General features: G+C 43.5%; 2 protein-coding genes across 2 annotated transcripts in view; both read right to left on the minus strand.

Annotated features, from left to right (window-relative positions):
* Nucleotides 1-1,255: 1,255 nt before the first annotated feature.
* anxa11b (annexin A11b) lies at nucleotides 1,256-17,520 on the minus strand. Its single transcript, NM_001200260.1, is given in 15 exon segments — nucleotides 1,256-1,682; nucleotides 1,857-1,979; nucleotides 3,375-3,433; nucleotides 3,626-3,721; nucleotides 5,056-5,149; nucleotides 5,300-5,356; nucleotides 5,462-5,541; nucleotides 6,051-6,141; nucleotides 10,354-10,467; nucleotides 11,032-11,126; nucleotides 11,764-11,851; nucleotides 12,251-12,478; nucleotides 12,594-12,625; nucleotides 12,738-12,980; nucleotides 17,482-17,520. Coding segments are annotated over 14 exon segments (1,449 nt in total). The 5' UTR covers nucleotides 12,970-12,980; nucleotides 17,482-17,520; the 3' UTR covers nucleotides 1,256-1,622.
* Nucleotides 17,521-24,194: 6,674 nt separating this feature from the next.
* Nucleotides 24,195-27,500, minus strand: part of ppifb (peptidylprolyl isomerase Fb) — a 12,110-nt gene continuing 8,804 nt past the window's right edge. The window contains 1 exon segment of the mRNA XM_053685273.1: nucleotides 24,195-25,303. Coding sequence (XP_053541248.1) covers nucleotides 25,168-25,303 — 136 coding nt within the window. The 3' untranslated portion in view covers nucleotides 24,195-25,167.

Here is a 27,500-nt window from a genome sequence, read left to right on the forward strand (position 1 = left end):
AGCTAAAGAGTTTGTGCATTATTTTTGCTTAATGTTATTAAAGTTACAGACAGACAGAGAGACAGACAGAGAGACAGATAAAATAGCCAGTATCAAAATTATTATCTAGGTATCGTAGTTTTTATAGTCAGCTTGTTTACCTGCTCAATTAAGTGTAACAGCTTTAAACCACAATAAATAAACAAACATTAGTGCACTTATAAATGTCAACTTTATTCTTTCATTCAGTTTAACGTGTCTAAAGGTTCAGGAACGGAACGCTGTATGGCTCTAATAAAGAGATCAAATATTACTGTACACGTTTTTCTCATGAAATAAACCTGTACCATGCCAGACTTCAAAAAGTCTTAGAACCTCAGGCCTATGTACATGCACAGAGAGACAAAAACACCCTCGGGTTCTTCGGGTGTCCCTCTAAAAGAACCCTCAAAGATTCCATGTAGAACTGTATCTGAGACAGATCCACGTAGATCCACCCTTGTGGTGGTGTAATTTACAGCTGTACAGACGGACGTACAGGGAGCGTGACGTTACGGCCTCTCAGATGATCTTCAGTCGACTCTCAGGTGTCTTCTGAGTCACATGGGACCTTCACAGAGAAGACTCAACACCCTGCAGCTCTTCTGAGATTACTGTCAGTAGAAAGGGGTTCACATTCAGGTTTCCAAAAAAGAAAGAAAGAAAAGAAGTTACGTAGAAATGTGTATCTGTGATCAAAGATATTCCTTAACGGAGAAAGAAGAACCTCCAGAAGAACCTCCAGAAGAACCATGAACCGAACCACATCAGGAAAAACTTTATAAAACACAGCAAATCAGAGAGAATTCACGTGGCTTTAAAGGCAAAAACGTCACAAGAAATACACCGATGTATCTTCTGCACAGGACTGTATATAAGGAGACGAACGGACAGACAGGCCGATGGAGAGACAGACAGAAGTAAAGACAGATGGAAAGAATGAAGGGCAGAGAGACAGATGGGGGGGGGAATCAGATGGAGACAGAAAGACAAGTGCAAAGAAAGACACTGAGAAAGACAGACAGAGAAGACAGAGAGAAAAAAGACACATGGAAATAGAGACAGACAGGCAGACAGACAGATGGAGGGCTAGACAGACAGACAGGCAGACAGACAGATGGAGGGATAGACAGACAGACAGGCAGACAGACAGATGGAGGGATAGACAGACAGGCAGGCAGACAGACAGGTATAAATGCAGTGAAAGTTCAGTAATGAATGTACACAGTGGCGTTCATACATCAGACTTTATTGTGATGATAGTACTACACACACAGACAGACACAGATTTATAAAATGATGTGTTATATATGTTTATAAATGTTTATAAAGGCACATGCACACTCTATAAGGCCATAATGATTGTACTTCCTGTGTAACTCACGCGGCTATAAGCTAAAATAAATGCAATATAAACTCTGTGTAGAAATCTGCCACAGGTTTTAACACACACACACACACACACACACACACACACACACACACACACACACACACTAATGCAGATCACACACACACGGCAGGCCAGAGGCGCACCAGTGTGAGTATAACGGTGTGTGTCGGTGTGTGTCGGTGTGTGTCGGTGTGTGTCGTTGTGTGTCCTCTTAATCACTTCCTCCACACAGCTTCAGCAGCAGCTTCTTGTAGTCACCAGATGTGTCGCTCTGCAAAGAAACACACACATTAATAGTCCACACACTCAAAATCAGTATTTGTGTGTGTGTGTCCGTGTGTGTGTCTGTTTGTGTGTGTGTGTCCGTGTGTGTGTCTGTTTGTGTGTGTGTGTGTGTGTGTCTGTGTGTGTCTGTGTCTGTGTGAGTGTGAGTGTGTGTACTCACTGAGATGTCGTTGTAAAGGGATTTGCCGTAGTTGCGCACATATTCCTGTCTAATGTCCAACATGTCCACCTCAGAGCGGCTCACCATGATCCGGATCAGAGTCCGATCCTTAGTGCCCGCCCCCTACAGACAGACAGAAAGTGAGACATACAGACAGAGAGAGAAACAGATTGGTGGAAAGACAAAGACAGACAAAACGTATAGAATGACAGACAAATGGAATAAAGACAAATGAAAGAACAACAGATGGAAAGAGACAGACGGAATGACAAAGACAGATGGAGAGAAAGACGGATGGAGAGAAAGACAAAGGGAGAGAAAGACGGATGGAGAGAAAGACAGATGGAGAGAAAGACAGATGGAGAGAAAGACAGATGGAGAGAAAGACGGATGGAGAGAAAGACAGAGGGAGGGGGGGACAGAGAAAAAGTTGGAAAGACGGACACAAAGATAGACGGTAAGACAGACAGAAAAACAGTCCACAGTGATCTGAATTCACGTCCTTCTGATCATCAGCTAAAAACTTTCATCACTAAACCTCTCCACAATCCCAGAGTTCCCTGACCCAGCCTCCAAGTCACAGATCTGCTGCATCACGCTGGTCTCCCAGAACGCTCCTCACCGGAGCTGTTCAGGACTTAATGAAAACCTGGCTGAAGGTTGGTGAGGAACCGCGGTGCTTGCTGCAGTCCCTACTAACAAACATGAAGACAACATCAAAGCCTACCAAGATACGTTCACAAACGGACTGCCAAAGAGCAGGAGATGGAATGAGGATGACTGGAAGGGAATTCTGGCACCATATCTGACTTTCCGAAACCTCTTTCTGGTAAGAACAAGCCACATCCTTCACGTCCTGGCTGATGGTGGATCTGTGTCCAGGTCCGAGTGTTCCAGAACCATTCTGTATTCTTTGTTGTTCAGGAGCTGCCCCAGTGGAAACAATGGCTTATCCTTATTTTAAACAGCACCTGCATGTTCCTCATGACCCAGAAGGACACCTAACACCACTGGGAAGAAGCTAGGCTCTGTACCCTACAGGGACACCAAGCCGGGCTGCTAGAATGTCCACTCAACGAACAGGAAATTCTGATTCAGAATAAAAGTGGCAGGAACTATGGAGCTGAACCTTCAGGATGATTTTACCAACAACTCTCACCAAAGGACCGTGACGCAACAATGTGGAGAACTTTGAGGATTCTTGGTGGGGCGTGATGGTGTTAGTTCAGTGACTGGATCAGTAGCTCTTTACACATCATCAATGGAAAACTGGAGAACTTGTGGGCAAGTTATGGAGAGGTTGTGGAGAGGTTGTGGAGAAGTTGTGGAGAAGTTGTGGAGAGGTTGTGGAGAGGTTGTGGAGAAGTTGTGGAGAGGTTGTGGAGAGGTTGTGGAGAGGTTGTGGAGAAGTTGTGGAGAGGTTGTGGAGAGGTTGTGGAGAGGTTGCAGCTCAGAGGTCAACATTTTGGCGAGAAGAGAGACAGAAATGCAATAAACTGTCGAGAACATGTTCTCTACCTTCATAGCCTTGCGGAGTCTCTCAGCGAAGAAGCCAGGTGTGTTCTTGATACACTTCACTAACACACACACACACACACACACACACACACACACACAAACAAACACACACACACAGAGGAAACAAATAAAACACCAGCACAGTCATGTGACAAACACACCCTGCTGCACCCATCAGACACACACAAATGTGGAACAAATCATTTGAATTGCTAATCAGTTATATTTGAATATGGAAATGATGGACACACCCACTGACACCATGCCATGCTCCAGATCTCCGTGCATCTCACTGCAGATGCTCTTCTCTATGTCCTTGCCACACATCTGCTGGTACTCATGAAACACTACACACACACACACACACACACACACACACACACACACACACACACACACACACACACAACAATTATCAGCATGAAATAAATATTCATAGCACGTTATGCTACGTAGTATAAGTACTGCATATTATTGTGCAGTGTTGTGTAACATGTGTATTACTTTATTGCATGCTGTAGTGTAGTGTAGTGTAGTGATGTGTAGTGTAGAGCTGTGTAGTGTAGTGTGGTGTAGTGTAGTGCTGTGTAGTGTTGTGTAGTAGTGTGTAGTGTAGTGTACTGTTGTGTAGTAGTGTGTAGTGTAGTGTACTGTTGTGTAGTAGTGTGTAGTGTAGTGTGCTGTTGTGTAGTAGTGTGTAGTGTAGTGTGCTGTTGTGTAGTAGTGTGTAGTGTAGTGTGCTGTTGTGTAGTAGTGTGTAGTGTAGTGTACTGTTGTGTAGTAGTGTGTAGTGTAGTGTACTGTTGTGTAGTACTGTGTAGTGTAGTGTACTGTTGTGTAGTAGTGTGTAGTGTAGTGTACTGTTGTGTAGTAGTGTGTAGTGTAGTGTACTGTTGTGTAGTAGTGTGTAGTGTACTGTTGTGTAGTAGTGTGTAGTGTAGTGTACTGTTGTGTAGTACTGTGTAGTGTAGTGTGCTGTTGTGTAGTAGTGTGTAGTGTAGTGTGCTGTTGTGTAGTAGTGTGTAGTGTAGTGTACTGTTGTGTAGTAGTGTGTAGTGTAGTGTACTGTTGTGTAGTAGTGTGTAGTGTAGTGTACTGTTGTGTAGTAGTGTGTAGTGTAGTGTGGTGTTGTGTAGTAGTGTGCTGTTGTGTAGTAGTGTGTAGTGTAGTGTGCTGTTGTGTAGTAGTGTGTAGTGTAGTGTGCTGTTGTGTAGTAGTGTGTAGTGTAGTGTACTGTTGTGTAGTAGTGTGTAGTGTAGTGTACTGTTGTGTAGTAGTGTGTAGTGTAGTGTACTGTTGTGTAGTACTGTGTAGTGTAGTGTACTGTTGTGTAGTAGTGTGTAGTGTAGTGTACTGTTGTGTAGTACTGTGTAGTGTAGTGTACTGTTGTGTAGTAGTGTGTAGTGTACTGTTGTGTAGTAGTGTGTAGTGTAGTGTACTGTTGTGTAGTAGTGTGTAGTGTAGTGTACTGTTGTGTAGTACTGTGTAGTGTAGTGTACTGTTGTGTAGTACTGTGTAGTGTAGTGTACTGTTGTGTAGTAGTGTGTAGTGTAGTGTACTGTTGTGTAGTACTGTGTAGTGTAGTGTACTGTTGTGTAGTAGTGTGTAGTGTAGTGTACTGTTGTGTAGTACTGTGTAGTGTAGTGTGCTGTTGTGTAGTACTGTGTAGTGTAGTGTGTACCCTGTCGCAGGTGTGGTTTGCTGCGTGCACACAGAATAGCATTAAACTGAGACTCGTCCGTCCCGAGTTTCTTCTCTCCTGCAGAGTAGAGTGCCTAAAACACACACACACACACGTGAATGAGCTGTTACTATAGAAACGATAAGGCATTAGAACGAGTGCATGAATGTAAATGGATGTAGCTGCACTGCTGTCAGAGCTGCTGTTATAGAAAGTGAATCAATGCCGTGAGGTTGTGTCTCACCTGAGCGTCCTGCTTGGCCATAGCAACGTCCACAGTCTCCCTCTCATCACGGTTCCCCTAAAACACCAAGACATACAGAAACCACATTACCCATCATGCACTTCCCTTCACTATATCTGTGAATATTAATCAATCCCAGTGTAAGTGATAAACGAGTCTCACCTGGCAGAGAGAAACCAGCAGCCTGCGGAAGTGACCTGAGGTGTCATGGATGATGCGGTCCTCCAGAGTTTTACCGTATTCTGAAGAATACACACTCTTTATTATCTCCACACACACACACACACACTAAGAGAACACACTCTTTATTATCTCCACACACACACACACACACACGCACGCACACACACACACACTAAGAGAACACACTCTTTATTATCTCCACACACACACACACACACACGCACGCACACACACACACACTAAGAGAACACACTCTTTATTATCTCCACACACACACACACACACACACACACACACACACACACACACACACACACACACACACACACACACACACACATCAATGATATTTCAGTTGTATAGCCAGACACATGCCTGATGTCTTTAGCTTTGTACTGGAGCTATGACTCTAAACTGGAGGTCATTAGCTTCCATTAACTGCTAGATACACAAGCTCCCAAACTATTACAAAAAGATTTGACAATTCAGTCACACAGGCCTTTATTACAGGTTCACTTCATCAACGTGAGACGTGAGTACACGGGCGCGTGTGGACGTGTACACCCACCTGCTTTATAAATACGGTTGATCTCTTGAATCTCGGCGTTAGAGCGAGATGAAAGAATCTCAATCAGACATGGTTCATCTGTCCCTACACCCTGTAGACACACACACACACACACACACACACACACCATTAAAGAACTGCTGTCACACATGGGAGGGCTTTGGATCACTCTGCAATTCAAAAATTATGTAAAGAAAAAACACATTTTCAAAAGTCCCATCCCCAACACGCCCATCCGTAACACTAACATCCGTCTGTAACATCCGTCTGTAACACTGACATCCGTCTGTAACACTAACATCCGTCTGTAACATCCGTCTGTAACACTAACATCCGTCTGTAACATCCGTCTGTAACACTAACATCCGTCTGTAACATGTAACACTAACATCTGTCTGTAACACTAACATCTGTCTGTAACACTAACATCCGTCTGTAACATCCGTCTGTAACACTGACATCCGTCTGTAACACTAACATCCGTCTGTAACATCCGTCTGTAACACTAACATCCGTCTGTAACATCCGTCTGTAACACTAACATCCGTCTGTAACATGTAACACTAACATCTGTCTGTAACACTAACATCCGTCTGTAACACTAACATCCGTCTGTAACACTAACATTCGTCTGTAACATGTAACACTAACATCCGTCTGTAACATCCGTCTGTAACACTAACATCCGTCTGTAACACTAACATTCGTCTGTAACATCTGTCTGTAACACTAACATCCGTCTGTAACATCCGTCTGTAACACTAACATCCGTCTGTAACACTAACATTCGTCTGTAACATGTAACACTAACATCCGTCTGTAACATCCGTCTGTAACACTAACATCCGTCTGTAACATGTAACACTAACATCTGTCTGTAACACTAACATCCGTCTGTAACATCCGTCTGTAACACTAACATCCGTCTGTAACACTAACATTCGTCTGTAACATGTAACACTAACATCCGTCTGTAACACTAACATCCGTCTGTAATATTAACATCCGTCTGTAACACTAACATCCGTCTGTAACATCTGTCTGTAACACTAACATCCATCTGTAACATCCGTCTGTAACACTAACATCCGTCTGTAACATCCGTCTGTAACACTAACATCTGTCTGTAACACTAACAACCGTCTATAACATCCGTCTGTAACACTGACATCCATCTGTAACATCCGTCTGTAACACTAGCATCTGTCTGTAACACTAACATCCGTCTGTAATACTAACATCCGTCTGTAACATCCGTCTGTAACATGTAACACTAACATCTGTCTGTAACACTAACATCCATCTGTAACACTAACAACCTGTCTGTAACATCCGTCTGTAACACTAGCATCTGTCTGTAACATCTGTCTGTAACACTAACAACCGTCTGTAACATCCGTCTGTAACATGTAACACTAACATCCGTCTGTAACATCCGTCTGTAACACTAACATCCATCTGTAATATCCATCTGTAACACTAACATCCTTCGGTAACATCCGTCTGTAACATGTAACACTAACATCCGTCTGTAATACTAACATCCGTCTGTAACACTAACATCCGTCTGTAACATCCGTCTGTAATACTAACATCCGTCTGTAACACTAACATCCGTCTGTAACATCCGTCTGTAATACTAACATCCGTCTGTAATACTAACATCCGTCTGTAACACTAACATCTGTCTGTAACATCTGTCTGTAACACTAACAACCGTCTGTAATACTAACATCCGTCTGTAACATCTGTCTGTAACACTAACAACCGTCTGTAATATCCATCTGTAACACTAACATCCTTCGGTAACATCCGTCTGTAACACTAACAACCGTCTGTAACATCTGTCTGGAACACTAACATCCGTCTGTAACATCCATCTGTAACACTAACAACCGTCTGTAACACTGACATCCATCTGTAACATCCGTCTGTAACACTAACAACCGTCTGTAACATCCGTCTGTAACACTGACATCCGTCTGTAACACTAACATCCGTCTGTAACATCCGTCTGTAACACTAACATCCGTCTGTAACATGTAACACTAACATCTGTCTGTAACATCCGTCTGTAACACTAACATCCGTCTGTAACATGTAACACTAACATCTGTCTGTAACATCCGTCTGTAACACTAACATCCGTCTGTAACACTAACATTCGTCTGTAACATGTAACACTAACATCCGTCTGTAACATCCGTCTGTAACACTAACATCCGTCTGTAACACTAACATTCGTCTGTAACATCTGTCTGTAACACTAACATCCGTCTGTAACACTAACATCCGTCTGTAATATTAACATCCGTCTGTAACACTAACATCCGTCTGTAACATCTGTCTGTAACACTAACATCCATCTGTAACATCCGTCTGTAACACTAACATCCGTCTGTAACATCCGTCTGTAACACTAACATCTGTCTGTAACATCCGTCTGTAACACTAACATCTGTCTGTAACACTAACAACCGTCTATAACATCCGTCTGTAACACTGACATCCATCTGTAACATCCGTCTGTAACACTAGCATCTGTCTGTAACACTAACATCCGTCTGTAACACTAACATCCGTCTGTAACATCCGTCTGTAACATGTAACACTAACATCTGTCTGTAACACTAACATCCATCTGTAACACTAACAACCTGTCTGTAACATCCGTCTGTAACACTAGCATCTGTCTGTAACATCTGTCTGTAACACTAACATCCGTCTGTAACATCCGTCTGTAACACTAACATCCTTCGGTAACATCCGTCTGTAACATGTAACACTAACATCCGTCTGTAATACTAACATCCGTCTGTAACACTAACATCCGTCTGTAACATCCGTCTGTAATACTAACATCCGTCTGTAATACTAACATCCGTCTGTAACACTAACATCTGTCTGTAACACTAACATCCGTCTGTAACATCTGTCTGTAACACTAACAACCGTCTGTAATATCCATCTGTAACACTAACATCCTTCGGTAACATCCGTCTGTAACATGTAACACTAACATCCGTCTGTAATACTAACATCCGTCTGTAACACTAACATCCGTCTGTAACATCCGTCTGTAATACTAACAGCCGTCTGTAATACTAACATCCGTCTGTAACACTAACATCTGTCTGTAACACTAACATCCGTCTGTAACATCTGTCTGTAACACTAACAACCGTCTGTAATACTAACATCCGTCTGTAACATCTGTCTGTAACACTAACAACCGTCTGTAATACTAACATCCGTCTGGAACACTAACATCCGTCTGTAACATCCATCTGTAACACTAACAACCGTCTGTAACATCCGTCTGTAACACTGACATCCATCTGTAACATCCGTCTGTAACACTAACAACCGTCTGTAACATCCGTCTGTAACACCGACATCCGTCTGTAACATCCGTCTGTAACACCAACAACCGTCTGTAACATCCGTCTGTAACACTAACAACCGTCTGTAACATCCGTCTGTAACACTGGCATCCATCTGTAACATCCGTCTGTAACACTGACATCCGTCTGTAACATCCGTCTGTAACACTAGCATCTGTCTGTAACATCTGTCTGTAACACTAACATCCGTCTGTAACATCCGTCTGTAACACTAACATCCGTCTGTAACACTAGCATCTGTCTGGAACATCCGTCTGTAACACTGACATCCGTCTGTAACACTAACATCCGTCTGTAACACTAACATCCGTCTGTAACACTAGCATCTGTCTGGAACATCCGTCTGTAACACTGACATCCGTCTGTAACACTAACATCCGTCTGTAACACTAGCATCTGTCTGTAACACTAGCATCCATCTGTAACATCCGTCTGTAACACTAACATCCGTCTGTAACATCCGTCTGTAACACTAACATCTGTCTGTAACACTAGCATCCATCTGTAACATCCGTCTGTAACACTAACATCTGTCTGTAACACTAGCATCCGTCTGTAACACTGACATCTGTCTATAACATCCGTCTGTAACACTAGCATCCATCCGTAACACGCTAACATCCATCGCTACAGTCCTCTAAACTGAAAACCCCACAGAAACACTAACCTGACTATGAGTGAGTCACTGGAAGCCCTTTTGTGCGACTAAAATCACATCAGCTTTAAAGGTGGAGCTCTAACACACTCCCATCATTACTGCCACAAAAAACACAACTCACAGTCCAATCTCTCGCGCTGAAAATCCAGTAAAAAGGACATACAGCTATATAAACTGCTCAAACATGTGATCTCGACACAGCTCCTAGATGAGCTTTCCTGCTCCACTCACGCATACTCACCGCTATGGCGCTGTGGAGCTCGGCGGCGTCGAACTGGCATGGACTCTGCAACATGGCCAACACAAGATTCTCAAAGTTCCCTGATATCTCCGACTTTAAATCGCTGAACAGATCCTGAAGAAAAACAGACAGAGACAAGAAAAGTAAATCAGACACCTGGGATCCTGGAGCGGTGAGGAACGCTACCCACTGTACCAATGTTTCTAATCATATGCCCCGCCCATGCGGTCAAGCTGGAGGCGGAGTCATCAAGTTAGACAGCTAGCGCAAGATAGATTCTACAGACTTCAGGTATATTTGAGTTTGTTGAAATGGAGACATTTATTATTATTATTATTATTATTATTATTATTATTAGCATTATGTATTCAGTAATAAGTTTGACAGGAAATGAAGTGAGTGTGTTTAATCTGATGGAATGGTCAAACTCTACCACACACACACACACACACACACACACACACACACACACACACACTGCTCTATCAGGCCGTCCTGGCTTTCAGCCGTATCTGGAGCTATAAATTCGATACACGGTAATGCTGGAGTGGCTTCTGAAGTGAGAAGAACCTGACTGTGCCTTGCAACTGCTCAACTGCAGCATGAGAGAAGAACACAGAGGGAACCGCGTCTAGATCTGAAGTTTCAGTCAGACGTTTCAGAAGTTTCCCGTCTCACCTTCCCGTAAGTGGTCTTGTAAGCCTTAACCAGCGGCACACGCTGCTTACTGGAGCGATTGCCTAGTAACTCGATGATGGCGTTCTCATCAGTGCCTACAAGACAACAACAAACAAGTCAACAACCTAATACACAAACAAACAAACAAACAAACAAAAACACAGGAATGCGATTCATGCTGAGGAGTCTAGCTAACGCTACCTCCATGTTTAGCTACGATTCATTTTTAAACATACACAAATTAATAAATAAATAAATAAATAAATAAATAAATAAATAAATAAATAAAGGTGTTGATTCATTTTCTATAACAGCAAATAAGAGCTTGTTCTGACACGGTATCGTTTCTATTGTAACAGCTCGTTCACAGGGATGTGTGCGGCGGTCGCACCACATGAACAGATTTTTAAAAATTGTCGACATGGTGATGTTTTCTCCAGGGTAAGGAGAAGTTTATTCAACATGTATGGAAGGAGTCTCCAGTGTCAGCGCTGTGTAACAGTCAGAGGTAACGCTGTAACTTTTCTGAAAGTTTTCCCACATCTTCAGGACAGAGGAGTTTACGCTTCTCTGCGGTTTCTCGGTAACACGAGTCAGACATTTAGTGCGTCCCTGCAGAGCTCTCGGGATGGTTGAGGTTTCTAGCATGAATGGGAAACCCACTGCCGTAGAATCATTTTCTCCGAGAGCGTGGATAAAGCAGACAATGATAAAAGCGTGACGGTGTCTCACCGAAGCCCTTCATGGCTTTGCGAAGAACCTCAACATCTCGGAGAGGGTCAGCACCGGCGGCGTCCTTTATGGTGCCACGAAAACCACGCTGCAAAAAATATACACACAAAAACAAAAAATCAACATACGCGTATATATTAACGCAGTACACAAGAACGCTCGCTGCTAATCTCATCAGCGCAGCACAACACAAACGGCTCCTAGACTCTACACAGCGTCTAACATGAGACCGTTTAACATTCGGAGTTTGTCTCAGTATTCATGCTTGTGTTACGGCAGGGCGTCGACTATAAGAAGTAAGGGTGTGAACGAGACGCTGGGACGAGATGACAGGACGATGAAGAGACGAGTGAACTGGGCAAACAGTCTGAGATCTGATCTGGTGGGGTTTAATGTAACGGGTTCATGACTGTGTGTTTTCGGACAGGATGTTGGGACTACGTCTCATCTCTGGCCAATCAGAAGCCAGGATGATTTCTGCTCTTACGTTAAAGGCAGGTGCTCCAGGTGCCACAGGTCCTGCAGGTCCTACAGGTCCAGCTGGAACTCCGGGTCCAGCTGGAACTCCGGGTCCAGCTGGAACTCCGGGTCCTCCAAAGCCAGGCATGCCGGGAAATGAGGGGTTTGGGGCAGGAGCACCTCCAGGGTAACTTGGCATGGGTTGTTGTCCCGGCATCGGACCTCCAGGATACCCTTGCGGCATCCCTCCTCCTGGCTGTACACCACACACACACACACACACACAGGTATTAGACCTTCACAGTGCACTTCATACAGCTACATCATGTGCGTTTGGGATTAAATATACAAGACTGATGAAAGGTACTTACAGCTCCAAACCCAGGCTGACCCCCCCATCCACCTGAAACAACACAAAGGTCAACATTATCATCCCTAAAGAGGAAAAGGCATCAGAACTCCACACTATTTAGGCCACAACTGATGCATCATCCTGAACATTGCCTGCCACTTACCTTGGGGCATGCCGGGGTAACCTCCGGGCTGGTTTTGAGGGAATCCAGGATAACCACCTCCCTGAGTGGGGAACCCTGGATATCCCCCCTGCTGCTGCTGCTGGGGTGGGTAACCACCCCCTGCTGGGAAACCCCCAGCCTGAGGGGGATACCCAGGATATCCCCCCTGCTGCTGTTGGGGTGGATAACCACCACCTTGAGGTGGGTAACCGGGGTATCCGGGGTAACTCATTATGGCAAACTCTGACAGAGAGAGAGAGAGAGAGAGAGAGAGAGAGAGAGAGATTGGCATTAGGCTGGTCACAATTATTACTGCCTGCATGTTTCGCCAAAAACAGTCTTTATGCTACCCTCTGAAAATGTACGAAGCCACGCCCACTTCGGCAACACAGATTTAAAAAGTCAGTGCTAATGATATGGTGTGTGGGATGAAACAGTTTAAACCAAGCGCATGGAAAACTCGCGTCACGGTCACGTCACGGTCACGTCACGGTCACGTCACGGTCACGGTCACGTGCTGCGAATGACTAACACCGATCCAGTTTGTGTTGCTACGTAATTACAACAACACGCAATAAACAACAAGCTAGTCTAGTCTGACATTTACGCTTCACTACTACAACAGTAAACAAAAACAAAAAAGATTCATATTCATGACAAAAGCAAGCATTTATGTGAATAATTACAATAATGTATATTAATGGAAAGCGACAAACACAAAGCAAGATAACGCTATACAAGATATCAACACTCGCACAATCGAGGGCTAGTTACACGCGGAGAGAAAGGAACGGTGTGGTCGACGCTGCTCAGTACACACGATGTGAGTGGGCGTGGCATTTATTATTCATTAGCCACTACTACTGCTGCGAACACAACAGATCCCAGAGAAACACACTTTACAGCCCTGGGGTTTCGTCTGCAGCTACACACAGGGTGTGTTCACGAGCTGACTCAGGTGTGTTAGGATCACAGGGAGTTACAGGTGCATAATATTGAGAGATGTCTATACATAGACATCTCTCAATATTACTCACACAAAGGGCTTGACTCGTGTGTGTTAGAGCGATATAAACACGATATAACGCGCACTGTTCAGTACACACACCGTGGCTCCAGAACAAATACCATGCCTCTACCTCCACACTGCACATCCACCGCCACGCCCACTGCGCATCCACCACCACGCCCACTGCACGTCCACCACGCCCACTGCGCATCCACCACCACGCCCACTGCACGTCCACCACGCCCACTGCGCATCCACCACCACGCCCACTGCACGTCCACCACGCCCACTGCGCATCACCACCACGCCCACTGCACGTCCACCACGCCCACTGCGCATCACCACCACGCCCACTGCACGTCCACCACGCCCACTGCGCATCCACCACCACGCCCACTGCGCATCCACCACCACACCCACTGCACATCCACCACCACGCCCACTGCGCATCCACCACGCCCACTGCGCATCCACCACCACGCCCACTGCGCATCCACCACCACGCCCACTGCACGTCCACCACCACACCCACTGCACGTCCACCACGCCCACTGCGCATCCACCACCACACCCACTGCACGCCCACCACGCCCACTGCGCATCCACCACCACGCCCACTGCACATCCACCACGCCCACTGCGCATCCACCACCACACCCACTGCACGTCCACCACGCCCACTGCGCATCACCACCACGCCCACTGTACGTCCACCACACCCACCGCGCGTCCACTGCCACACCCACCGCGCATCCACCGCCACGCCCACACAGACGAACGAGTGCAATTAAAGATCATGAGAAACCATTTCTGCAACTTATTCGTGTACAATGACTAGAACGGTATTTGTATTTGTAACATGGCCAAATGAAGTTCACAAATACTCCTAATGATGATGGACTTCTTATGGTAAACATCATACTTTTTTTTTTAACTTTTCATCCAGATGCTGAGTTTCTCACGGCGGGCCTCGGTTATTAACCGTCAAATAAAGTTGAGTGTAAACTTATTCTAGGCCGAATGGAACGAGAAATCTACAGACGTTTTGCTGATTTTCTTCACACTTGTAGCACATTCATGGCAGGGCTGCTTTACATCATCCACACACACACACACACACACAAACTTCCATGAAATGCAAAGCACACAGAGAGCTGGAAACGACTAAACAATGTCAGAGCGCCTCCTACAGTAACGTAACCCAGTAATATAGCTTGGTCAGCGCAGTGCGCTGCCCCCCCAGACACATTAACTCTTCCACCTTGTATAGGGTGCCATTACTTTTGCCCTCATTGAACAGCTAGTCTAATTTGCCTTTTGTGGATTTGTTTTGGAATCGCTTTCTTCGAGTGGTTAACGTGAAGCGACCGAGTTTCTCAGAATGTTAGTGAAATAAACCTGATTTAAACGTGACGGGGTGACGCGTATAACAAAAATCACAGCTACAGTTTATACGACTCTCGCGTCTCTTTATATGGAGATTTACACGAACTCAGGAGTGAATCTCAGGATATGAATGTTCTTCCAACAAACTGCATTTTCACAAATACCACATTTCTTGTGAAAATGCGCTTCTGTGAACAATTTAGGACTAAAATGTATTCATATCCAGTTTGATAAACGAGCCTGTGTGTGTGTGTGTGTGTGTGTGTGTGATGTATTTCAGCTCCACCCTTGACGACCCTGAAATCCAGCCCAAACTGATTTGAATGAGTTTGTTTTAGGCGAGTCAGGAGTTAGGAGGCAGGATCAGTACGCTTACTGCACCTTTAAAATTCACTCCGAGGTCCTATACAACCGTCAAATCCTCTTCAAACATTGTGAAAGGCGCAGGACGCAACGAAGCTCGCTGGCAGAAATCACACAACGTGGATGCTTAACGCTGTTGCAATACAGCAGTGTCACAATCTCAGTTCAGAGAGCTTCCAGTGTGTGTGTGTGTGTGTGTGTGTGTGTGTGTGTGTGTGTGTGAGAGAAAGAACTGAATATTTATCTAAAGTCAATCCGTGTTTATTTCGTGCTTCTAAAGCACAATTTGATTTTTGTGTGTGTGACTTCCAGTGGTAAATCCTAGCAGAACTGAACCGACTCGTCTAACCCGATCGACTGGTTTTAGTCTAACACAACACAACATAATGATGACTCACTGCCGAATCTTTGATTCAAACACAAAGCGAGTTAATTCATTAAAATTTGTTAAATTTAATCCACCAGATTTCTTCATTTGTTATATATATATATATATATACACACACACACACAGACACATATTGTTTGGATTTGTTTGAATCATTTGATTTAAACTCCACGAGTTGCGAGCGGTTCTGTTCATTCGATTCACACTACCTGAATGTGATTCCTTCAGCTCGTCAGATTTAAACTAGCAGAGTTTTTATACATATTCTGACATGTTAAGTTAATTCGATTTAAACTTCCTAAGTTTAGACTTATTGACTGAATCAGTTTCCCCAAGTCATGAGTCGTTCAGTTCATTTGATTCAAACTACATGAGTTTTGATTCATTCAATTAAAGGTGCATTAGAAAAGATGAGTCCATTTTTTTTCAAGATTAACTCTTTAACAGTTAAGTAAATGGGTTAGACACTTTAATAATAATTTTTTTTAACTCCTTGAGTCTATGTTCACAAAGCTCCGCCCCCAGGAACTACAACAGCCTGCAGATTAGAGCGTCTATAAAGGGACTAACAGGAGGCACAGCCGAACACAAACAAGCATCCTGGACCAGACGTCAGTATTTAAAACGGTTTTCTCAGCCGCAAAAGACTTTCGTCCTTAAGTCGTGGCTTAAACCATTCTTTTTTTAAATATCATGTTCTGTATGTTTTACAGGTTATTAAATTGACTATCGCACCTTTAATTTGATTCATGGTATCCGAGTTCAAAGAACTGTGGAGCATATATTTTATTAGTTACTTATTTTAACACTTTCATACATCTTTTATAACTATGTGTGTTAACAGCCGACAGATTAATAATGCAATCAGATTTTTTAAAAAAACAAAACAATCGAATTGAATTATTGACAATATCCTACACAGATTATAGGCACACTGTGTTAACAAGTGCTTCAGAAATTAAAAACTACAGCATAAGAAGGAAAATGTGGTCAAAATCAATCTTCAACTTCACTCATCCTTAAGGAATCGATTGCTTAAAAAGAGCCGTTTAAAAGGAACCGATTCCTCCGGAGACTCACTCGTCACTACCGCATAATCACGAGTTATCGCAGTGAGGCGTTAAAGTGAGATATTACAACGCGAAAAACGAGATATGGGATGAGATCGTGAGTTATGACTCTGTAGCTTTGTTTGGAGGATTTTTGTGTAAAATGGCTGCCATCAAACCCGGGCAGTGTCCCGAGATTACAGCATTACATAACCCGAGACAATTCCGGGAAATTAAACCCAAACCAGTACAACTAAACACAACAAAACTGTACACACACACACACACGCACGCATAAATACACATATATACACACACACACACGCGCGCGCGCGCGCACACAGTTCCTGCAGGCTGGAGATGATTAATACAGCACTTTCACTTCCCGGATTAATGAAACGCCTAACTTTGATCATCAGAGCGGTTTGTTTATCTCGGGATAAAAGCGCGCGCGTTAATCCGAGATAAACACCCAGTTATCCGGATCAACCGCATTAACAACACACAGTGTAATAAGTATTATTAAATATGAGACATGGAGAGACTTACAGTGAGTGTGATGAAGCTGAAGCAGGAAGTGTGTGTGCCTCTGATTTGCCTACACACACACTCACATACACACTCACGCGCACGCGCACTGGGTGTGTCCAAGGAGTTTATGACGTCGACGACGTCCGCATTTTATTTATCAGTAAAAGCAGTAATAATGATATAAATGAGCTGATAAAAGAATAAAGTGCTGATGGGGTGGTGTTTAGTGACAGTCCCGATGCAGATGTAGTCTTTCTGAACGCACGCGATATAAAGTTCATAAAAATAAAGCCGCTGGAAAACTGTGTCGTTGTGAGGGCGTGTCTTTGATTTCCATATGTAAATTAGAGCTGCTGTAAGTGGGTGTGGCTTAAATATTCTACAAAGTAACATCAACATACTGTCTTATTGAGATCCATTCATCCATCTTCTACACCGCTTATCCTCTTCAGGGTCACCGGGAACCTGGAGCCTACCCCAGGGAGCATGGGGCACAAGGCGGGGCACACCCTGGACAGGGTGCCGATCCATCACAGGGCACAATCACACACTACGGACACTTTGGACACGCCAATCAGCCTACCATGCATGTCTTTTGACGGGGGGAGGAAACCGGAGTACCGCAGCACGGGGAGAACATGCAAACTCTGCACACACAGGGGGAATCGAACCCCCGACCCTGGGGGTGTGAGGTGAACGTGCTAACCACTAAGCCACCATGCGCCCATATTATTGAGATTATGTATAGAAATAATGACTGATGTGACTTGGGATGTCCGGGTGTTGTGTTTATACATATAAATAAAAGTAGCGCGAGTGGGTGTGAGTTAGATACATACTGTACGAGTATTGCAGACATGCAGTGAGTGGGCGTGGCTTACAGACTATATGCGGTAATGTCAACAAGTCTCAGTTTATATGCGGAAATAAGTGAAGTAAAAAGAGTGAAGTAAATGGGTGTGGTTTAAAGACCTCTGACTGGAATGTGGGTGTGTCGTTGAGATTATTTATTATCAGGTCATGAGTTCAAGCCCCAGCACTGCCAAGCTGCTACTGTTGGGGCCTTGAGCAAGGCGATTAACCCTCAACTGCTCAGTATAAATGAGCTCAATGTAAGTCGCTCTGGATAAGAGCTCTGGGAAATGCCGAAAAAAAAAAAAAACTGTTAAATTAAACTGTGGGTGTGGCTTAAAGACTGTTGTAAAAAGGACATGTGTTTGATTCACACGTGGAAATGAAAGCAGATATGTGGGATGGTTAATATGGTAATGTCGAAGTGTCTTTAAGATCACACAGAGAAACTGAAGTGATGAAGTGAAGACGATGGGAGTGGTTGTGGTTATAGATTAGCATCAAGAGTCTTCTTCAATCATGTCAGAAAGACCACAGCCGTCTGGCGCCCAGGGAAGAAGAAGAAGAAGAGACGAGGAACAGAAACAGGATAAGGAGGATAAGAACAGGTAGAGGTAATGTGATATGATAGTTTAGTTAATTGTATAGTAGTTACCGTCGGATCAGTGTTACTACTAGAGAGCTTACTCTGGACGATACTAATAACATTTGCTAACTGAAATAGCTAGCTAGAGTTAATGTCAGTTACTTTGACCTTAACTTCACTGAGGATGTTAGGGAATGTTGGAAAGACTATTCAGGTGTTGTTTGGGGAATAAACATCCTCTGTCTGCCTCAAGAAACCAGGCATAGGCCTACACATTACTGACAGCTTTGCTAGGCTAATTAGCCAATGTTAGACATGTTCACTTAGGGGTGTACTCACTTTTGTTGCCAGCGGTTTAGACATTAATGTCTGTGTGTTGAGTTATTTTGAGGGGACAGCAAATTTACACTGTTACACAAGCTGTACACTCACTACTTTACACTGTAGCACAGTGTCATTTCTTCAGTGTGTCACATCAAAAGATATCAAATATTTACAAAAATGTGAGGGGTGTACTCACTTTTGTGAAATACTGTATATATATATATATATTATAGCAAACAGCATGCTAGAGAAGTGCTCACTGAATACATGTTTGTGTATGAATGCTAGGTGTAATTACTCTTGCTGTTTGTGTTTAGGCTGTAAATAATTAAAATCTCTAAGACATAAACAGTGCAGTTTCTGTGTGAGTGTATGAATGAGTGTATGAATGAGTGTATGAATGAGTGTATGAATGAGTGTATGAATGAGTGTATGAATGAGTGTATGAATGAGTGTATGAACGCACTGAGCGGTGGGGGAATTGTGAGGGGCACCAGGTAGAATCTTGCCTAGGGCACCAAACTGATCAGGACCGGCCTGGGCTTAAAGAATGTAACTGCTTATTCTGAGCGTGAATTGAGACTGGATACGAGTTACTTAAAGACTTTCTACTGATGTGGCTGTGTCTGAGTTCAGTTATGGACATGTAGTCATTCATCTACAGTGTGTGTGTGTGTGTGTGTGTGTGTGTGTGTGTGTGTGTGTGTGTGTATTCATATCTACACACACTCTAGTCTTCATTACACACCTGAGCGGGAGAAATTATACATATAATTATATGTTATATAATTATAACATCCCAAATCTCTTTCCCTCCCATATTGTACACACACAGACACACACACACACACACACACACAGACACACACACACACACACACACACAAAACCTAGTCTTACAGGTTTCTGTTTCAGGCCTGTGGTTAAAAAACAGAACTGTGTATCAGTGTGTGTACATCAGTGTGTTTACCGGTGTGTGTGTGTGTGTGTATCAGTGTGTGTACATCAGTGTGTTTACCGGTGTGTGTGTGTGTGTGTGTGTGTGTATCAGTGTGTGTACATCAGTGTGTTTACCGGTGTGTGTGTGTGTGTGTATCAGTGTGTGTACATCAGTGTGTTTACCAGTGTGTGTGTGTGTGTGTGTGTATCAGTGTGTGTACATCAGTGTGTTTACCGGTGTGTGTGTGTGTGTGTATCAGTGTGTGTACATCAGTGTGTTTACCAGTGTGTGTGTGTGTGTGTGTGTATCAGTGTGTGTACATCAGTGTGTTTACCGATGTGTGTATCAGTGTGTAGCACTGTGTGTGTGTGTGTGTGTGTATTGGTGTGTAGCACTGTGTGTGTGTGTCAGTGTGTATCAGTATCACTGTGTGTGTGTATCAATATGTGTGTGTGTCAGTGTGTGTGTGTATCAGTGTGTATCAGTATCACTGTGTGTGTATCAGTGTGTGTGTGTGTGTGTGTATGTGTGTGTGTGTGTGTATCAGTGTGTGTACATCAGTGTGTTTACCGGTGTGTGTGTGTGTGTGTGTGTGTGTGTGTGTGTGTGTGTGTATCAGTGTATGTACATCAGTGTGTTTACCGGTGTGTGTGTATCAGTGTGTGTACATCAGTGTGTTTACCGGTGTGTGTGTGTGTGTGTATCAGTGTGTGTACATCAGTGTGTTTACCGGTGTGTGTGTGTGTGTGTATCAGTGTGTGTACATCAGTGTGTTTACCAGTGTGTGTGTGTGTGTGTGTGTATCAGTGTGTGTACATCAGTGTGTTTACCGGTGTGTGTGTGTGTGTGTGTGTGTGTGTGTGTATCAGTGTGTGTACATCAGTGTGTTTACCGGTGTGTGTGTGTGTGTATCAGTGTGTGTACATCAGTGTGTTTACCGGTGTGTGTGTGTGTGTGTATCAGTGTGTGTACATCAGTGTGTTTACCAGTGTGTGTGTGTGTGTGTGTGTGTGTGTGTGTATCAGTGTGTGTACATCAGTGTGTTTACCAGTGTGTGTGTGTGTGTGTGTGTGTGTATCAGTGTGTGTACATCAGTGTGTTTACCGATGTGTGTATCAGTGTGTAGCACTGTGTGTGTGTGTGTGTGTGTATTGGTGTGTAGCACTGTGTGTGTGTGTCAGTGTGTATCAGTATCACTGTGTGTGTGTATCAATATGTGTGTGTGTCAGTGTGTGTGTGTATCAGTGTGTATCAGTATCACTGTGTGTGTATCAGTGTGTGTGTGTGTGTGTGTGTGTGTGTGTGTGTTTCAGTGTATCAGTTTCTGTAAATACTGTCTGAATAAATATTTGTACCTGATGCTCTGACTTTCACCTGTAAGACCCGTACAGCATGTAGCTACCGCTTTAGCACTGTGATTATTATTATTATTATTATTATTATTATTATTATTATTCATTGAGCTCGATGTTCATTTGGATTTTGAGATTTTCTTTCTGCAGTTTGTCTTGCCCGATCCACACACACACACACACACTCTCTCTCTCACACACACTCACCTGTGCCTAATAAAAGCAGCTACCACTAGATGGCAGTGTCAGCTGTACAGAGATGGAGGCACCTGCCTGCTTGATTCCAGAACAAGTTCCTGATGTTCTCAACATCCTCCCGAAGAGCCTCAGACACAGCCATTAAACCTCTTAAGACTAAGACTCCCAGTAACACCTTCAGAAAGACTGACAGCCAGTGAGAGCTGGAACTCGGTGCAGGAGTCAGTGACCTCGTCTCATTCAAACTGTTGATGGATGATGAATATAATAGAGGGGATATCGGACACTCACGTTCCATCACAGAAAGTATATTTTCCGTGAGAACAGGAGGAAGCAGGATTTTTCTGCTGTACTTACAGCGAGCTGAACCAGGTTTATAAATTTGGCTCAGATGAAAAGTTTACTTTAATGCAGTTCAGCCAGGCTGTTATTTCTGTTTCTCTAGGAACATGTTCATTATAATATGTATAACTGAATGATTTTTATAGAACATTAGAGAGATCATCACAGCTCTGGTGTCTTTAGACTTTAAAGGCGCATTTTGCAATCATTTTTTAATTTTATTTTATTTTTTAGAAGTCTCAGTAATAAACAATTTGAAACACATCTTCCACAAATCAGAGACTCGTAAGTAAGGATCTCGTTCATTTCTTTATTGCAGGTTTTCAGGCTTTTGTTTAAATGTTCAATTTCATTGTGGCCCAGAAATATGCCCCGCCCCAGACCGTACAGATCCTACTGGCTCCGCCTCTTTCGTATCTGTTTAGAGAAAATAAAATCGTGTTTTGATTTGTAATTCATTCCACAGACAGCAGAGAGAATCAGACTGATCAAGTGCCAAGCGTTAAGTCTGATCTCAGAGAGCTTCTCTGGGAGGAGGACGGAGCTGGAGCTGCTCCTGTTCCTCGTCTACAAAAACCCTAAAACACAAAATAGATTAGAAAGGTCAGGAGGAATTTTAAAATAGACAATAATAGTTAAAATAGTTGAGTAATTAATAATAAATTACAAGAAAGGGTGAAATGGGTACGCTTCTGATAACTGCTCCAAATCTGAAATAAGTGCACCCTCTCTGTGCTCCCGCTCACGTCCCATGCTCACAGGGTGCGAGAGAGGATAGTGTTACACCCACGTTAAAGAAACATAACTTCATGTTCCTACAAATGTTGTCAGAAGGTTTTAAAAATGTTATAAAGGTTCTAAGAATGAACAGAGAACCTCACAGATGAAACTTAATGAAACGTTTCTCGAGCGAAATGATCTGCTAACCTAACACTGTTAGCATTAGAGCACTGACAACCACCACAGGGTCAACACCCACACACACACACACCCACACACACTTCCTGTCAGATTCCACTTTACACACTGAACTAGAACTCGAGTCTGCTGAAAGCTGCAGAGGGAAAAGCAGAACCTGGCTGTGGATGAGACTCTTCTGACTTTCATTCACGTTTGCTTGTGTTTGTATTCCTTCCCCTCGTTTATTTAGACCCAGGAGGGGTGCTGTGAGCAGGATGTGTGTGAGATGATGCGTACTCTCTCAAACCTGAACACACAACAGCGAACATACAGAAACATTCAATCATCATGTGCTCAGGAGAATCTGCAGCGTCTCGCACATCCAGCACATAAACCAAGCAATGCAGACATCTCACAACACAAGCTCCTCAACATCATCTAGATCAAGAACCTGACATGACTCTGGAGTGATGGAACCGTGAACATCTTCATCTCAGACACATCTGATCATCTGAGCTTCTCATCCCGTCACTGCTCATCTGCTGGAGTAAAATCATTCCTCAAACACGTTCTCCTCCAATAAACAAAGTGCACGGAGAACTAACACCAGATGGCGCTCTATCACCTGCTGAGTCCAAACAACATCTCACATGACTTCTCCAGGAAATGGAGCACCGAGCTTCACCTAAACATGTCGTTTTCGTGGATATACAGCAGAGTTAATATTATTATAACATTTTCTGTGAACACCTGCCCAAAGTATCTTCACACATACATTATATACACACACACACACACACACAAAAGCCTGCGTCTCTGATGGTATGGAGGTGCATTAATGCCTATGGAACGGGCAGCTTGCACATCTGGAGAGGCATCATCAATGCTGAAAGGTATATACAGGTTTTAGAGCAACATCTGCTTCCATCCCATCTTTACTTCTGAAAGACTCCGCCTCTCTTAAGACTCTTTTTATACCCAGTCATCTTACCGACCCGTTCACAACTAACCCCCAGCTGTTTCTTTTCACCAACACTCACTTTTCCAGCCTTTTGTTGCAACTTTTTTGAGACGTGTTTTGGCTATTGAATTCAAAATGACCTTATTTTTTCCTTAAACGGTCCATTTCCTCCGTTTAAACATTTGCTATGTTTTCTATGTTGTATTCTGAATAACATACGGCTTTGTGAGATTTGTGAAAAATAAAAACAGAAGCACAGACCTGAAGGTCAGGAGGTTGTGTTAGCTTATTTTATTTTATTTCTGAGTTAAAGCCCAGCTCCAACAGGATCAGTACCAGAGTAAACACCACATTCAGCACATTTACCTCAAACACACACACACACACACACACACACACACAGCTGGTGTTCTCCTCATTTACACTGTAACGCGGTCTGAAATCAAATCTTTTCTTTTTAATATACACCAGTGTGTCAGTCAGGTGTCTCTCAGAGCTCCACCCACTGGTACAGGTGTGGGAGGAGCTACAACAAAGGTGTCCCTGAGGATCGGTTTCAGGAAACACTGATATACAACATTCACATTAATACGGAGACTCTGGACCGGTCCACTTCACTGATCCAGAATGAACTAATCCAGGCTTATTTAATCCAGACTCGGCTCAGATCCACAGGCTACATTATTGCAGTCAATTAATCCCACGCTAATCTGCTTTATTACTCTCGCCCCTAAATTATATTGTTTAAATCCACAAACAAAACTAGCCAGAGACGATAAAGACAATCCCCAAATCAAACGATCTAATGACTATTCCATTAGCATTAGCTAGCCAGACTTTTTGGAGATATTATTTAACGTCAGCTAGCTAGTTTTATTTAAAGAGGTTCTTGAAATTTTAGCTGGCTCTGTTTGGAGGAATAAAACCCAATGGGAACAGGTTTGTCACTAGGAAAAAAAACTTTCGATTTTACAGAGACAGAAGGGAGGAGACAGAGGGGAGGTGCAGAGGGGAGGGGCATGGGAAGAGGAAGTGAATGAGGGTGTGTTATGAACTGCATTGGAACGAGGCCCATGGCTTTGGCTCGTGTTCTCAATGCTGATGTGGTCTTTAGTAAACACAAACTCAACCTGAAACCTCGTCATGTCGTGTGTGTGTGTGTGTGTGTGTGTGTGTGTGTGTGTGTGTTAGATAAGTGCTCACTGTGATGAGATCTGTGTGTGAGTGTGTGTGTGTGTGTGTGTGTGTGTTATTTGAGCTCTCCACAATTGGTGACGATGATCCTCTTGGAGGTTTTCCCAGAGCGAGAGCCGAATGCCTCCATCTTCTTCACCACCTCCATCCCCTCCTTCACACTGCCGAACACCACGTGCTTCCCATCCAACCTGACACACACACACACGCACACACACGCACACGCACACACACACACAGTTTCAATTGGCATCGTATTTGTGCTGAATCATTTTCCAAAGAATAAAAAACAAACAAACTGAGATGTCTTAACACACAATCATTTCTAACAGAATTGAATCAAATCAAAATCAGATTTGAGATTCATTTAGCACTGAATCATTTCCTAAAGAATCAAACTGAATCAGAGTCAAATTTGAGATTCATAATCAAACAACTTAATTATTGCCCTGATGGTGGAAATGGGCGTTTTCAATGCTTGTGCTGTTTTCTTATAGACACGCCCCATTGTGTGAAGCTCAACAACCTTTTGCTGCACATCACAGCTGTATTCCTCGCTCTTACCCACTGTTATGAATGACTAAGGGAATTTGGCCTGTGTGTTACCTCATATTTACAGTGGCAAGAAAAAGTATGTGAACCTTTTGGAATTTCATGGTTTTCTGCATAAATTATAAAATGTGATCTGATCTTCATCTAAGTCAAGAGTATTAACAAATATAATGTGTGTAAAATAATAGCACAAAATAAATTCTGATCCCTCAAAAAAAGTGAAAAAGGAAAAAGTATGTGAACCCTTGAGTTAATGACCTGGAAAAAGCTAATTGGAGTCAGGTTTCAGCACACCTGCAGTCTGGTTGAGAAAATGAGTTTGGAGGTGTGGACTACAGCTACTTTCACTAATAAAAACCCCTCAAACGTTTGGAGTTTGCTCTGCACAAGAAGCACACGCTTATGTGAGCCGTGCCTCGCCAAAAAGAGCTTTCAGAGGATCTGCGAGCAAGAAATGTTGATTTACATAAAGCTGGAAAGGGTCATGAAGTGATTTCAAAGACTTTAGAACTTCACCAGTCTACAATTAGGCAAACATTCTACAAATGGAGACACTTTTGGACTGTTGCTACTCTACCAAGAAGTGGGCGTCCAGTCAAAATGGCACCAGGAGCACAACGAAGACACATCAGTGAGGTAAAGAAACAACCCGGAATGACAGCCGAAGATTTGAAGCATCGTTGGAACTGGCGAACATCTCTGTTCATGAGTCTACAATACGTTAAACACTGAACAAGCAGGGTATCTACGGCAGGACACCACGAAGTGGTTACTGACAAGAACATGGCTGCACGCCTGAAGTTTGCACAGAGCACACTGACACTCCACAGCGGTATGGGCAAAATGTTTTGTGGACTGATGGAACTAAGATTGAACTATTTGGAAAAACCACACAGCACTACATCTGGCGTAGAAAAGGCACGGCGTATCATCATGAAAACATCGTCCCAACCGTACAGTACGGTGGAGGAAACGTCATGATTTGGGCCTGCTCTGCTGCATCAGGGCCCGGCCAGCGTGCAGTCACTGAGGGGAGATGAACTCCCGAGTATATCAGACAATTCTTCAGGATAATGTGAGAAAGTCTGTGCGTCAGCTGAAACTGTGTAGAAGTTGGGTGATGCAGCAGGACAACGACCCAAAACACCGGAGCAAGTCCACAACAGAACGGCTTCAGAAAAACAAAATCCAGCTTTCGGAGGGGCGGAGTCAGAGCCCAGACCTCAACCCGATAGAGATGCTATGGAATGACTTGAAGAAAGCCGTACACATGAGACGTCTGAAGAATACGACCGAGCTAAAGCAGTTCTGCAGGAAGAACGGGATTAAACTCCTCCTGAACGACGTGCAGGTCTGATCCACAGCTACAGGAAGCGCCTGGCTGAGGTGATTGCTGCCGGGGGGTCGACCGGTTATTAATTCTTAGAGTTCACTTACTTTTTCACGGCCATTTTGAATGTTGAATGAGTGTGTTCAATAAAGACATGAGGGATCAGAATTTATTTTGTGTTATTATTATAGACACATTATATTTGTCCGTACCCCTGACTTAGATGAAGATCAGATCACATTTTATGACAAATTTATTCAGAAAACCATGAAATTCCAAAAGGTTCACATGACACAGGAAGTCATGGGTGAACAATTTCCTGTTCCTGGTCACCCAGGTGTACTAAACAAATGTAAAATATCAATAGGAATAAACTTTAAATATGTTTTTCATCTTCAGAAGAATCATCAAACTGAATCGAATCTTGAGGAGTCAGTCTCTGAGTCACTTTGCAAAAAAAAAGTTTTGATAAACAAACGCATACAAATCACTCAGACTTATCAAAC

This window comes from Ictalurus punctatus, chromosome 13 (assembly GCF_001660625.3).
Source record: "Ictalurus punctatus breed USDA103 chromosome 13, Coco_2.0, whole genome shotgun sequence".
NCBI lineage: Eukaryota > Metazoa > Chordata > Actinopteri > Siluriformes > Ictaluridae > Ictalurus > Ictalurus punctatus.